This window comes from Xenopus laevis, chromosome 4S (assembly GCF_017654675.1).
Source record: "Xenopus laevis strain J_2021 chromosome 4S, Xenopus_laevis_v10.1, whole genome shotgun sequence".
NCBI lineage: Eukaryota > Metazoa > Chordata > Amphibia > Anura > Pipidae > Xenopus > Xenopus laevis.
This window is the reverse complement of record NC_054378.1, coordinates 123,528,187-123,544,457: the sequence shown is the minus strand read 5'-3', so window position 1 is coordinate 123,544,457 and position 16,271 is coordinate 123,528,187. Positions and strand designations below refer to the sequence as shown.

Below are 16,271 nucleotides of genomic sequence, written 5' to 3'. Positions count from 1 at the left end.
GAACATATTTCTGTGGTTTTTTTTTCAGTTATGGCAGTTATTGCCCTTTAAGATGTGAGTCTAACTTCTCCCAAGGGACCTGTTATCTTATATTGTTACAATTACTTATTTGCTTATCTCAAAATTGTTACAAAAGTATCTTATCTGCTGTTGTAGCTGTTCTGGCCTCTCTGCCAAAAGCCAATTAAGTTAAAAACATTCTTTATTTTTCTGGCTGTTCAGTGCAGAGAAAAACTGGACTTTCCAGTACAAACGAGGGACTGTGGGTTGAGCTGTCAAAAGAGAGGCTGTCCTCTAAAAACTGGACAGTTGGGAGGTATGTAACAGGGTCATATTTAGAGAATAGGGGCAAATAATAGAAAAATTATAAGGTGTTGTTCACCTTTGAGTTAAATTTAAGTATGTAGCAATGCAACTGGTTTTCATTTTATTATTATTTGTGTTTTTTTAATTATTTAGCATTTAATTCAGCAGCTCTTCAGTTTCAGCAGTCTGGTTGCTAGGGTCCAAATTCCCCTAGCAACCATGCATTGATTTGAATAAGAGACTGGAATATGAATAGGAGAGGCCTGAATAGAAAGTTGAGTAATTAAAAGTAGCAATAATAATACATTTGTAGCCCTACAGAGCATTTGTTTTCAAGATGGGGTCAGTGAAAGATGAAAAAAGAGTCAGAAAAAGGCAAATAATTTAAAAAATGTAAAAAAAAAAAAGAAAAAATGAAGACCAATAGAAAAATTGCTTAGAAGTAGCCATTGTATAACATATATATTCCAGTCTGTTCTTTAAATCAATGCATGGTTGCTAGGGTAATTTGGACCCTAGCAACCTGATGGCTGGAATTGCAAATTGCAGAGCTGCCAAATAAAAAGCTAAATAACTAACTCAAAAACCACAAATAAAAAAAATGAAAACCGAATTTCCTCAGAATATCACTCTCTACATCATACTAACAGCTAACTCAAAGGTGAAAAACTCCTTTAATGTAGGGTGGGAGAAGAACCGCCATATTGGTAGGGGAAGGAAGAACTACCAAGGCATAGTACCAATTACAGGCATACTTCACAATCGTCCCGTTTTGAGAGGGACAGTCCCTCTTTTGACGGCTCAACCCACAGTCCCTCGTTTGTACTGGAAGGTTTCTCTGCACTGAACAGGCAGAAAAAGAAACTATGTTTCTAACTTAATTGGCTTTTGGCAGAGAGCCCAGAACAGCCACAGCTGCAGATAAGATACTTTTGTAACAATTTTGAGATAAGCAAATAAGTAATTGTAACAATATAAGATAACAGGTCCCTTGGGAGAAGTTAGACTCACAATTCACCTTCATTAGCAAAACTGTAATAACTGAAGAAAACCACAGAAATATGTTCAAACTTTCACAACCTGCCAAATTTTGTAAAATGAACATTGTAATTAGGGGGTGTGGCCACAAAAATGGGCATGGTCAAAAAAAATGGCCGCACTGCGCACCGCAACTTTTTTGTCCCTCTTTTTATTTCCAAAATGTTGGGAGGTAAGAGTACGGGGGGTGTAGAAAGGGGATTCCCGGCAAAGAAAAAAAAAAAGCAAGAAAATCAAACCTAAAAAGTTGACATAAATAGGAATAAAAACACCATTTATAGCTGAACTTAGACTCTTCTGTTAATGATGTTAACAGGGAGGCAGTTGTGATTGGAGGAAAGGATGGTGATTATTCATCATTAGGAGCAGAGAAGTGATACTCAGTAACAGCAGCGCACGTGTTACAGTAATTACAGGAAAGTGTTACTATCACTAATATGACTGAAAAAAATATGACATTTTCTAGAGGTGGAAATAAAGTAGAGTGGCTGAACAACTTGCACATATGGACCTGATTGTGGCTAGGGTTGACACCTTTTCCGAAATGTTTTACCGGCGTGGTGGGGGGCGGGAACAAAAAGGGGCGGACGTGACATTAAAAGGGGCGGTGCCCTGCTGTAAAAGGGGCGTGGTCATGGCGACAAGATTTCAAGACAGGGGCAAAGTTACAAAAGCTTTTACAGGGGATTGGGGGCAGGCCGAGGGGTCTTTTTAAGGGTATTACAAATTACCAGCAGCAACATTACCGGTAAATTTGTAATACCGGCCCCGGCAGGTGTTTTATCGGCTAGGCCGGTAAAATACCGGCCGGGTGGCAACACTAATTGTGGCACAGCTTGGGTAGGCTGGCTTGTAGAGGAGGGGCCCCTGGCTAAGCAAGAAGACCGGGTCTCATCTAAAACTACTGTTACATTAATACTACTGTTACTCCACAAGTGCTTCTTTCCTCCACCCAGAGGGGGCACTCACCTAAGGGCTCAAGGGATCTGTTATAACATGGGAGGCAGGGTGCAAAGTGCAGTTATAATCTGTCATAATCCCAGTCTAGATGATTTATTGCAGGTCTCAGCACCTGGGGCCACCCCCATGAATACAGTATCTCTTCCATGCATCAGCACTGTATTCATGAGTGGTGGGTGGTATGGAGTTGTCTCTCCCCTCAGCCTGTAGCGATGGAGAAATCTGATCCATCAATTAGCAAAATGGCCAAACAAATTGAAGTCAATAGGCGTTAAACCATGTGACAATTTACCAAACTGAGTGACTTTTTTTTTTACTATTCATTATATTGTACGGGCGTTTTTTTTTTTTCATTGATACCTGATGGCCGTATCCGACCCTGCCCCTCATAGTGATGGTTTTGGCACAAACGCCCGTAGACTCTAATGCGGTGATCTCCAACCAGTAGCTCGTGAGTAACATGTTGCTCTCCAACCCCTTGGATGTTGCTCCCAGTGGCCTCAAAGCAGGTGATTATTTTTGGATTCCTGGTTTGGAGACAGGTTTTAATTACATAAATACTAAGTATAGTGTCAAGTAGAACCTCCTGTAGGCTGCCAGTCCACATAGGGGCTACCAAATAACTAATCACAGTCCCTATTTGGCACCCCAGGGACTTTTTTTGCTTGTGCTGCTCCCCAACTCTTTTTACATTTGAATGTGGCTCACAGGTAAAAAAGTTTGGGGATCCCTGATCTAATGTATTGCTAAAAAAAAAAAAGGCGCACAACTAAGAAAACGTCGTCCATTGACTTCAATGTAGGAATGCACTGAATCTACTAATTTGGATTCGGTCAAACCCCCGAATCCTTCACAAAATATTACTAAACCGAATCTAAATTTGCATATGCAAATTAGGGGGAGGGGAAAACATTTTATACTTGTTTTGTGACAAAAAGGCACTCCCGCCCCTAATTTACATATGCAAATTAGGATTCAGATTCGGTGCGGCCAGGTAGAAGGATTCCAATCCAGGCTGAATCTGAATCCTGCTGAAAAAGGCCAAATCCTGGCCGAATCCCAAACTGAATCCTGGATTCGCTTTATCCCTTACTCAATGCGATTTTTTGCTGTTTCGCAAACAGGACAGATTTGCCCATCACTAATCACTTATTTATGTCCTTCTATTGTTATATTGCCAGATGTAATGAACAGGGAGCCATTTAGCCCCAGCATGGATCAGTATTCGCATGTTATATACACCCTCCTGCATGCGGAATACGTTGCTTATATAAATATGTGTATATAATATTAGAGAAACACTTTTTAACACCCCCGACACCTGGAACGACACTTGTCTTAGAGCTTAAACCATCTGTGCCCTCATTTCTATTCGAGTTTTTCAGCTGTACATATGTCCATGCCCCCCTGCTCGCACGCCTGCATATTAATGCCCTGCTGTATTTTGGCTGATGGAATTTATTATGCTCTTCCCACCCTTTCCATGTACTGTAACATTCATTTCATCACAGTCTGGGCGAGGGAAGCAAACAGGCTGCGTCCTGGCAAGAACAGAAGATCTGCTTGGCCTTGGTTCAAATGATGAACAGTATGGGTGGCACAGCCTTCCCTCTACCTCCTAGAGACTGGCACATACAGTTGGCATTTTAAAGAACCAAAAGTTTCTCTGTTCCATTGAAGAATATGTTTAGGGCCCCAAAGTTCTGGGAAGATGATGTGTTCCTCAGTTAGTGCCTCATCTGAGCACCAGTTGGTTTCATGGCTAGCAGTTTAAGTAACCCTTTACATGCCAGACATCAATGTATATGAACACTTATCTTTCAATGGATTTCCTTCCCTATCCTATTCAACACCCGGTCATCATATCCCTGCCTGGCTGCTAGAATACATGAAACAATAGCAACTAAGGGTTTAAAGGGGAACTAAACAGACTACATCAGTTCTTGGCAGCCAAACCCCCTGATGCAGAATGACAGTCCCCAGAATATATTAGAAGCTAGAATGTGTAGTAAATCAACATCAGACGACTGTCGGGTTTGTAATGATCATTAGCCCGTGTGCGACGTCTCCATATGCTGTGTGTCTATGCTAGAAATAATTTGACATTACGTGGGTTATTTTTCCCTAATGTGCAGCCTCATCTGTATGGGAGCGGAAAGCCTGTCCAGCATCATTTTTTAAGGATGCAGAACATGTCCCGTACTGACAGCGCCTGAATACCATTGCCAAGCGTCCCCCAGGCTCCGCCCACCTTCCAGCTTTACAAGTGGAGGAAAAAAATGTCTTCCACATTGTAACGGCTGGGTATGAGGCGGGATAAAAGGAAAAGGATCATGGGTAAATCCATAGTGGATAAAAATAGTGTTGAACTGCAAAAGGTTAACAAGCAGCACTAAAGCAGCGACAGGTAATGTGCAAACAAAAAACACTGTATTTTCACACCTGCAAATCAAATCTCAGCTGCCATAAAGCAGGGCAGGACTGCTGCTTACAATGGGGATCAGATAGGATCTGTGCAGCCACTGGGACAGAATGTTCTGTTATACAGATAGCTAGAATCTCAGCTGCCATAAAGCAGGACAGGACTGCTGCTTACAATGGGGATCAGATAGGATCTGTGCAGCCACTGGGACAGAATGTTCTGTTATACAGATAGTTAGAATCTCAGCTGCCATAAAGCAGGGCAGAACTGCATTGGACAAGATTTCCCCACAATGGAAACAAGTATTTGGTGGAGAATGCGGAGAATCACAAAGGTTTGCAAGAATCTATAAAACCAGTGGCGTAACTACCGGGGGAGCAGGGGGTGCAATTGGGACAGGGCCCCCCAGCAGTCACGCGCGCCATTGGACGATGGTGGGGGCGGGGCCCGGCTGCACGGCCCGCACCAGGGCCCGCCCCCACCTAGTTCCGCCACTGTATAAAACTTTTATGCAGAAACCCAGTAAATCAAAGCTCAGATCTCTATGTTTAGCAATCTGTAGCATTTTATTATTTCATGAAGTGTATTTCATGAAAATGCATCAGACGCAGGGCCTAAACTCTTTTTTGTAGACATAATAACTCTAAATGATACTCATAGTTCCCTGTATAACTCAGCCTGCAGCCTTGTGCTTTTATATGGTCACAGAACAACCCCTCAGTGACTTCTAATGTCCTTATCATTTACAGTAGGGGGTACATTATCCCTTATAATACATGAGTGATACTCAGAGTTCCCTGTATAACTAAGCCTGTAGCCTTGTGCCTTTATATGGTCACAGAACAACCCCTCAGTGACTTCTAATATCCTTATCATTTACAGTAGGGGGTACATTATCCCTTATAATACATGAGTGATACTCAGAGTTCCCTGTATAACTCGGCCTGCAGCCTTGTGCCTTTATATGGTCACAGAACAACCCCTCAGTGACTTCTAATATCCTTATCATTTACAGTAGGGGGTACATTATCCCTTATAATACATGAGTGATACTCAGAGTTCCCTGTATAACTCGGCCTGCAGCCTTGTGCCTTTATATGGTCACAGAACAACCCCTCAGTGACTTCTAATATCCTTATCATTTACAGTAGGGGGTACATTATCCCTTATAATACATGAGTGATACTCAGAGTTCCCTGTATAACTCAGCCTGCAGCCTTGTGCCTTTATATGGTCACAGAACAACCCCTCAGTGACTTCTAATATCCTTATCATTTACAGTAGGGGATACATTATCCCTTATAATACATGAGTGATACTCAGAGTTCCCTGTATAACTCACCCTGCAGCCTTGTGCCTTTATATGGTCACAGAACAACCCCTCAGTGACTTCTAATATCCTTATCATTTACAGTGGGGGGTACATTATCCCTTATAATACATGAGTGATACTCAGAGTTCCCTGTATAACTCAGCCTGTAGCCTTGTGCCTTTATATGGTCACAGAACAACCTCTCAGTGACTTCTAATATCCTTATCATTTACAGTAGGGGGTACATTATCCCTTATAATACATGAGTGATACTCAGAGTTCCCTGTATAACTCAGCCTGCAGCCTTGTGCCTTTATATGGTCACAGAACCCTCAATGACTTCTAATATCCTTATCATTTACAGTAGGGGGTACATTATCCCTTATAATACATGAGTGATACTCAGAGTTCCCTGTATAACTCAGCCTGCAGCCTTGTGCCTTTATATGGTCACAGAACAAACCCCTCAGTGACTTCTAATATCCTTATCATTTACAGTAGGGGGTACATTATCCCTTATAATACATGCGTGATACTCAGAGTTCCCTGTATAACTCAGCCCGCAGCCTTGTGCCTTTATATGGTCATAGAACCCCTCAGTGACTTCTAATATCCTTATCATTTACAGTAGGGGGAACATTATTCCTTATAATACATGAGTGATACTCAGAGTTCCCTGTATAACTCAGCCTGCAGCCTTGTGCCTTTATATGGTCACAGAACAACCCCTCAGTGACTTCTAATATCCTTATCATTTACAGTAGGGGGTACATTATCCCTTATAATACATGAGTGATACTCAGAGTTCCCTGTATAACTCAGCCTGCAGCCTTGTGTCTTTATATGGTCACAGAACAACCCCTCAGTGACTTCTAATATCCTTATCATTTACAGTAGGGGGTACATTATCCCTTATAATAACTTGCTTCGCTCTTACATACAGACTGTGCTATGGTTATGCGCAACGTTTTGGTAAATACTTTATTTCCTTTCCATTCTTGTTCTAAATCGTGTAAGTAAAGTGCAGTAAAGCCAGTAATGTTTTCATTCTCTGTGTTTGGGAAAGAAATATCAGCAAATCCATTGTTATTCAGATGGAGTCCGTCACGTCCCAGTAGCTGCAAACAAAATACTACATTACTGTCCAGAGCGGTTCTGGAATAAATTCCCCGTTGTACCAAGGAGAAAAAACACTAAGGGGCATATTTATAATGCTCTATATTAAACCGGCCTCAGAATACAATTTACACCATCACTTCACAATCATGTAATATCCTGCGTATTTACATAGACGAGTAATGATTTTATGTGAATGTGTAAATGAAAGAAGCTAAAAGAAATGTTAAATATCGCAGCTTTTTACACACTTTTCAACCAGAAGTTATTTTCTCTATAAATAATTTCTTTTGATTTCCATTATTTATTCCAGGGAAAATCGTATTAAGAATTAAAAACACATTATTTTCCCTGTATAATAGTGCAGGTGTGGGACCTGTTATCCAGAATGCTTGGGACCAGGGGTTTTCACAGATAAACGGTCTTTCTGCAATTTGGATTTCCATACCTTAAGTTCATTAAAAAAAAATGTTCAATTAATTAAAGCCAACAGCATTGTTACGCCTTTAATATAATTAATTATATCTTATTTGGGTTAAAGTGCAAGGTACCATTTTATTATTACAGAGAAAAAAGGAAATCATTTTTAAAAATCTGAATTATTTGGATATAATAAAAAATCTGATTTAAATGGAGCGATGGCCTTCCTGTAAGTCAAAGCTTTCTGAATAATGGTCTTCCAGATAACAGAACCCTATACCTGTATATTAAATGGTACTTGTCCTATTCATCAGTTTTTTTCTAATAGTCAAACTAACTGCCCTTGAGTTGAATACATAGCCTACTGTGACAAAGCCATATATTCCAGCCGACTACTTGCCCATTCCCTCTCTTATCCCTACCAAAAATTGTTGCCATCAAGAGTATTTTTGTCCATCCAACTACTTAGGTTACAGAATTCCTTTTCCACCCCTAAAAGCTGCCATTATAGTGTTCTAGTCCAGCCCACTGCCTGAGTCACAGACTTCCTTCCCCTCCTTTGTTAGTTGTCATTAAAGTGTTCTAGCCCAATCCGTTGCTTGTATCAAACACTTCCCTCTCCTCCATAATAAATTGTCATGACAGTATTATAGTCCATACCAAACAAATATGTATAAGCATAAAAACTTTGCCAGTAGAATAACTCACCAAATTAAATGGGTGGCCCATGTGCTCCTGCCCCAGGCCCTCAGCTCAGGGGAGCAGACAATCCGTATGTAGAAAAACAAAATGTTGGAGCAAGACACTCAAGTAGGTCCCGCATAGATCTGACTAATAATAGGTGAAAATAGAAATTTTTTTATTTATATGTCAAGCCTATGACCAAGTGTCCTAGTGACACGAAACGTGTTAGGTATGAGTTGTTCATACTAATAAAAAATGTTCTATTTTCACCTATTATTAGTATTATAGCCTATCCCAGGGCTTGAGTGACAGACTCCAACTGCCCAGAAGAACATGAGTGGGAGCTTCCAATAACAAGCATAGTCACAGAATGAAGAACCGCCAGTCAGATGCCACTGCCACCCCAGGGTGTAATCATATAGCAGTCAAGGTGAGAGGAGCAAGTAGAAAGGAACCACACTATCAACATATTCTTCTTACTCAACTCTTACACAGGCTTTTGTGCAGGCTACACCTTTTAAGCCACCAATCCAAAGAGGATCCAGCCCATGGTATTCAATGGAGAAGACAAGGAGGGTCATTAAATAGTCTAAGTACTTAACCAAATCTGACAATACATTGATTTGCCAGAAGCTTACACAGCAACATGGTCAACACATTTGGGTCATTGTGAGAAATGAAGCCATAAATAATTCCCTCCATATTTTACTGACTGCCGTTGCTGGAAGCAATAATGGCTACTTGTAGTGGAAGAGTACAGAACAGTTGTATCCCTCCGGCAGTGATGGCTGCTTTGGGTAAGGTCAGCATACAGAGCGGTTATACCACTCCATTACTTACAAGGCACTGCATGGCGGTAGAGATTATCTCGGATAATCTGCTGTAGCTCGTGGTCTGGAGATGCTTTCTGAAACCTTTGGTTGAGATAATGCCTCAGGTCCTTGTTGAGACGGCTTCCTGTAGAGACAATAAAGATACACACAAATGAGACATTAGTAATGTTTAGTAGTAACCCTCATTTACAGATTGTGGTGCAGAGATTCCTAAAATAAAATGAACATAAAAATAAGTCAGTGGAGTGACAAACCACTGAAGAAGAAGCAAGGGCCTTAGCCAGGGTCCAACAGCCAAGACCCACTCTCTACTTGAAATACTGCTGCTCTACCTACCTCCCTCCCTGGCACCCGGTTGAAGTGCGGGGGACCAAAGGGGTTTTGGCTGGGATAGGGGGCTGAAGGGGGGTTGGGGCTGGGGAAACCAGAGGGTGCTTTGTGGCTGAGGGGCCCAGGGGGTAGTGTCAGTCCAATCCTGGCCTTAACTGGCTCAAATATAGAATCATACCTGGTAAAACTAGCAATATCTCTTCCTTTGTTTGACATTGCTCTCAAATGAGCAGATGTTTGCCAGATTTGAACCACATGGTGGACTAAATTTGACCAACTGGGCAATGATTATGATAATAGGGACCTATGCAGACCCATGGGATCACAAGAAAGATATAACCACCAGATTGATCAACTGTCAATCTGATAGATATCAATAAGGCAGGCTATTGGTTTGGACCCATAATCCAATGAAGCTACCAACTTGGTCTGGAGGTGGGATGAGTCAGCAGCAAAAAAAGACCATATATTGAAAACTTCGGAATCATACATTTGTTTAGATTTCTGCCTCAGTACAAAAAAAAGGAGACGGTTATACTCGGTCAACTCATCCCTAAAAAGAAAATCTAGCAATGTAGAGAAGTCCCAATTTCCCACTGGTATGGACCTTAATATAAAGCTCCAATATGAAAGAGATTACCATTCAATCCCTGCCCTAGTGGAGTTTACAATCTAAGCCCCCCACACCCTATTCAGAGTCACTTACCCTGCCTGTATGATTTGGAGTATGGGATGAAAAAAAGTATAAAAAGGAAAGCCTCCAAAGTATGGGGAGAACATAAAAACTCCTGTAGATAGTGCCCAGTTGAAAGTCAGACTCAGAACCCCAACATTGAAATGTGTCGTCTAATTTTGAACATAAAATATTGTGTTTTACACAATAATCTGGGCCAAAATGCAAATGGAGTGTGAGTTATAATATTCCACCCACCGTAGGATGATTCACATAGAGAGTCAGCTGAACTGGCTCATCAGTTTTTTTTAGAACCACTTGGGGTGCTGTCCCTAGGTTCTGGGTGTCCACCATAAATATGTCTAAATGCAAATAGGCAAGGAATAATTTCTACACCAAATAAGTTTTACCCATGCACTGTCCATGCAAGTAAAAATAGGGAATAAACTCCACCCCCAAAGTCAAGATTTGCTGGAATACAAAACTGTATCAGAATCCTAATTTGCATAACAATATTACATTGCAGCTGTAAAAAATAAGTAATTGCATAAATATGTCTTATCTGTAATTGCAAAAAGTTTCTGTGGCTTCTTCAGTCGTCTAGCCCAAAAAGTCAATAGGAAATACAAAGGTTTTGTTTTGCTTTGGCCAAAATCTGAAGTTCCTGACGAGCCTATCAAGCATTTCAAATTGTTTTGGATTGAAATCACCATTGAACAGAATGAGGCTATGGTAGAGTTCCAAAACCAAAGAATTAAAGGAGATTGCAGGTGAAGACTTGTGCTGTTCATACCTGACAAATGCCAAGTTATTTTGTGCCACAGCCCCAAATTTGATGGTGAATAAGCATTGGGCTTACAATAAAGGGGACATGGGTAAACTTGTTTGGAGAAGGTTTGTTCTGTTCAATTATGATGTGACCAAAAACGGCACTTAGCTTTAGTAGCTCAAGATTCTGAAGATCAGTCTTTGAGTCAAAAACTTTTTGGTTTTGTCTTGAACTCTTCCACTTAGTCTCACATCTACCAATAAAGACTCATAAGAGCCAAGAAACGGCAAGATGTTGAATTTTGTCTATGTCTACAATGTGCCCATCATACGTTCCCATTATAATTGTGGAGCCCACATCTGGCACGTGTTAAAGGTGCATCAAACATTGCATGCATTAAGTGCCTATTACCAGAATATCTTAGTTGTAGATCTAGCAAGAACGATGGGTTGCGTCATTCTGTGCCTTTCCAGCTTTCATTTGTATTTCGCCTGACGAAGGGCCTTGGCGCTCCGAAAGCTTGCAATCTATTTTTATTGTTAGCCAATATAGTTATCACTTCTACAATGCTTTTTGTATTTGTTTGTTTTTTTTTGTTACTTTTGCACCAGGAGAACACTGTAAGCCTGAAAGTACAGGGAGTCATTGGGGCGTAGCGCATTTTCGTTAATTCGCCGATTCACTAACAGACACTGGCGTAAATTCGCTAGTGTTACTTCTCACCCTTACGCCTGGCGAATTTGCGCAACGGACAGTAACTACGCAAATTCACTGACGCGCGCATTTTTCTCAACGCTACCTTTTATGCTAGACTTCCTTCGCCACCTCCGACCAGGCGAAGCGCAATAGAGTAGATAGGGATTGCTTCAAAAAAAGTTTAAAATTTTTCTAAGTCCCAAAAAACGCTGTTTTTTTTCTTTTTTTATGGGTGATAGGCTAAAAAGGATCGAAATTTTTTTTGGGGCTACATTTCCCCCCTACATTTCCTAACTCATGGCAACTTAACTATACAGTGGGCACATGTGTAGGGCAAAATAAACATTTTATTTGCTGTTTTGAAGGTTTCCCAGGCTTGTGTAGTGATGCTACATATACCTCCATTGTAACTTCAATTTGGCGCCGTATGCAAATTAAGCATCGCTAGCGTAACTTTGCTTTGCTTGGCGAATTAACGCTAGTGCAACTTCGCAACCTTACGCTTCCCCTGAGCGCAACTTCGGATTTTAGTGAATTTGCGTAGCGCTGGCGAAAATACGCCTGGCGAAGTGCGGCGAAGCGGACGCTGGCGCAACTACGAATCTTAGTGAATTTGCCGCATTGAGTGATTTATCTGGTGCAACAAACTGATTGCAGCATTTTGGAATGTCCCACTGCCAAACAGTTTTGGAGGAGAAAAGGTATACAAATTGCTTCCCAAATAAAATGCCGCCATTGCCTAAATTTGCCATATCAGCACATTAAAGGCATACTGTCATGGGAAAAAATTTATTTTCCAAAACGCATCAGTTAATAGTGCTACTCCAGCAGAATTCTGCACTGAAATCCATTTCTCAAAAGAGCAAACAGATTTTTTTATATTCAATTTTGAAATCTGACATGGGGCTAGACATTTTGTCAATTTCCCAGCTGCCCCTGGTCATGTGACTTGTGCCTGCACTTTAGAAGAGAAATGCTTTCTGGCAGGCTGCTGTTTTTCCTTCTCAATGTAACTGAATGTGTCTCAGTGGGACTTGGGTTTTTACTATTGAGTGTTGTTCTTAGATCTACCAGGCAGCTGTTATCTTGTGTTAGGGAGCTGCTATCTGGTTACCTTCCCATTGTTCTTTTGTTTGGCTGCTGGGGGGGAAAGGGAGGGGGGTGATATCACTCGGACTTGCAGTACAGCAGTAAAGAGTGATTGAAGTTTATCAGAGCACAAGTCACATGACTTGGGGCAGCTGGGAAATTGACAATATGTCTAGCCCCATGTCAGATTTCAAAATTGAATATAAAAAAATCAGTTTGCTCTTTTGAGAAATGGATTTCAGTGCAGAATTCTGCTGGAGCAGCACTATTAACTGATTCATTTTGAAAAAAAAAATTTTTTCCAATGACAGTATCCCTTTAAACTGCACTAGACAGTCACTTACAAAATGTTATTCTTTTCAGCGAAATGGGAATTTTGGCGATAATGACCGACTAACGCTTAGCAATTAAGGGGAAATGAGTCTATCCACTTAATGCAGATTTTTTAACAAAATTAAATCCAGTGATATTTGAAGAGTCCAATAACTCCCTATATTATCATAAAAACTGCAATTGAATCATTATGTAGAAATATGCAGTCTCCAAAGCTTTGATTAGCCGTGGTAACAAGGCTGGAGGTGGGTTTTTCTTATATCTTACATACATTGTTTCATTACGAACATTATCCTAATTATAACCAATGCATCCAAGACAACGTTGCATTAATTAAAAAGTTCATAATCAAATAGGGGGAATAAAACCAAGATCTGCTTTCATTCATACTCCCATCAACACTGGTTAATAAACTGGCTTTTAATGATATTTTAAATGACTGTGCCATGGATTTCTTTATGTTGCAAATGAGTAATAAACAATCTAGATAGTTTTGCTAATGAATTCGGGAGACAATGAAATTAAAGCTTCTGCTTTGTCATTTCAACCTCCCCCTGTCACTAGTGATGAGCAGAATTTGTTTCGCAGAGTTTCACGGCAAAAATGACCCCCAGAGACTCCAAAGGGTGAAAAAGATTGTCACGCAACAAAAAAAAATGCGACACCCATAGGGGCAAATTCACTAAGCGCCGAACGCTAGCGTTACTTCGCTAGCGTTTGTCATTTTCGCTACTGCGCAAATACACTAACGAACGCTGGCGTAGTTTCGCTAGTGTTACTTCGCACCCTTACGCCTGGCGAAGTTTCGCTAGCGACGTAACTACGCAAATTCACTAACGCGCGCAGCGTACTGAACGCTACCTTTTACGCTAGACTTCCTTCGCCACCTCAGACCTGGCGAAGCGCAATAGAGTAGATAGGGATTGTTTAAAAAAAAGTCAAAAAATTTTCTAAGTCCCAAAAAACGCTGGCGTGTTTTCTACATTATGGGTGATAGGCTGAAAAAGATCGAAATTTTTTTTGGGGCTCCCCTCCTTCCCCCCTACATTTCCTGACTCATGGCAACTTACCTAGATAGTGGGCACATGTGTAGGGCAAAATAAAAATTTTATTTGATGATTTGAAGGTTTTCTAGGCATTTGTAATGCTGATACGTATTCCTCCATTGAAATTTGAATTTTGTACCGTATGCAAATTAGCCTTCGCTAGCGTAACTTCGCTTTACTTAGCGGATCAACGCTAGCGCAACTTCGCAACCTTCCGCTACCCCTGAGCGCAACTTCGGATTTTATTGAATTTGCGAAGCGCAGGTGAAACTACGCCTGGCGAAGTGTGGCGAAGTGTGGCGAAGTGCGGCGAAGTTACGCCTGGCGCAACTACGAATCTTAGTGAATTTGCCCCATAGAGTTCAATGGATTTTTGACTATGCGGGTCAGATTTGCCCATCACTACCTATCACTGTTTAGTGGGACAGTCCCAATTTGTAAAGCTTAAAGGTAACATTGCTAACGAGACAATTGACTTGAACTGGGACAGAGGGGTGTGTGGGCCTACAATGCAATTTTCCAGATGGGAATGTTACACCCAGCTATGTCCAAAAGCCATGACCCTTTCTGGCTGCACCCCAACTTATCTGCTCTGCCAAGGTAGTGGTACTAGGACAGTCTAATGGTATCAAATGTCCTTGAAACCCCTCAATGAATGAGGGGAGGATGCAGTCCAGAGCCTTAGTCAAGAGGTCCCAGCAGCCCTCAGGTAAGAAGCATGAGAGGCTGGTCATGTATGGCAAGAGGTCCCTTGAATATGGACACCCTTGGGTAGGACCTTTGTTCAAGTTCTGAGAAAATGTAGCCCCGTTAGGGCATTATGACCATAATCCTGGTGCACACAAGCAACACTTGGCTATGCTCAAGAACCATTACCCTGTCTGGTGTCAGCATACAGACAAATATCCATTATGGGATGTAACCTACCTGCCAGGGTAGTGTTTCTTTGGGGTAGTGGAAGTACTAGGACGGTCTGCTGATAGCAGGTGAATTTTACTTTATAAAAAGAAGGGATGAGTAACCATCTTAACCTTGAAATCCCTCAATAAATAGGGTGGATATAGTCTGGAAGCCCCAGCAACACTTGAGAAGGAAGCAGCAACTTTGTGCTAAGGGGACCCCTAGAATATTGACAGCCTAAAGGAGGGTCAGATCCATCTGAGTGGGTTGGTCATCTGGGAGAATTAACCCAACCAAATGTGTAGATTTAAGGTGGAAGTATGCTCCCCTAGAATTCTACTAAGTTGGTTGACCACAATGATTGGAACCCACGTATGAGAAGATCAAGAGTCATTCCGTTCTCATCCATGTACTTGTGGCCCCAGTTGTAGATCTACAGGCAGTAGAAGGTCAACAAGACATGGGATCATAATTAATGAGGCCTAGAAAAGTCTGTTTTGTCCTGAAGCCCATCAGCACCACCAAAGACTGTCCTGCTCCAAGGAAAGAAGGTACCTCCTGCCTACGTTTCCAAGGGACATTGTGCCATACTTGCTTGGATTTACCTTTTGAATAGAGTCCCTTCTGGCACGAGAGCACTGATTTTATTCCAAAATCCATCACATATGTATAATGTTCCTCTGAAATAAACAGCCCCTGGCCATCGTATTGATTAAACATCAATTCAATTAATTGTCTCGCTCTCCTCGCTTTAACCTGCGCACAGCAATGTTCAACATCAGTATAGTCATTTTGCTTTGCCTAATCGATTAATTCCACTTCATTTACTTGTCCCTTATCGCTCACGCAGTATAAAAAAAAAAAACAAAGCAGATGAAAGAATATAAACGTCCATTTCAGCAAATTGCTATATTCATTTAATGGCTTGTTTATTGCATTCAGCGCAGGAACTGTAATATGATTAGAGAGATACAGTTTTGTAACCTTAATGGTTTTCATGGAAACCTTTTGTATATGTCAAATTATGGAAATGTGTTCTGTTGGGGCGGAACTGAGTGGAGCACCGCAGCTCAGAAAGAAGATGAACATTGTTATTCTTCAGCCTGCTGACTAGGTGAATTTTAATTTGCAATTGTACTGATCGCTGCCAAAACAAAAACACTGAGTTTCATGGTGAATTTCCAGCAGTCACTTTGATATAAATGCATTGCTGATTAGAACAGTCCTATACCACAGAAACCATCAGCAATTGGAGGGTTCCAGGAGGCACCATCTCTCCCTACTATACCTGCTATCCCACAGCCACACTCCCTTCCCAGAGACTATTATCCACTGTTACTATAG

At 41.3% G+C, this 16,271-nt stretch overlaps 1 protein-coding gene across 9 annotated transcripts in view; it reads right to left on the bottom strand.

Annotated features, from left to right (window-relative positions):
• Positions 1-16,271, bottom strand: part of magi1.S (membrane associated guanylate kinase, WW and PDZ domain containing 1 S homeolog) — a 300,879-nt gene that overhangs the window by 150,549 nt on the left and 134,059 nt on the right. For all 9 annotated transcript variants that reach the window (XM_041561777.1, XM_041561779.1, XM_041561778.1 and 6 more), the window contains exon 2: positions 9,099-9,215. In XM_041561777.1, coding sequence (XP_041417711.1) covers positions 9,099-9,215 — 117 coding nt within the window. The remainder of the gene's footprint in view (positions 1-9,098; positions 9,216-16,271) is intronic.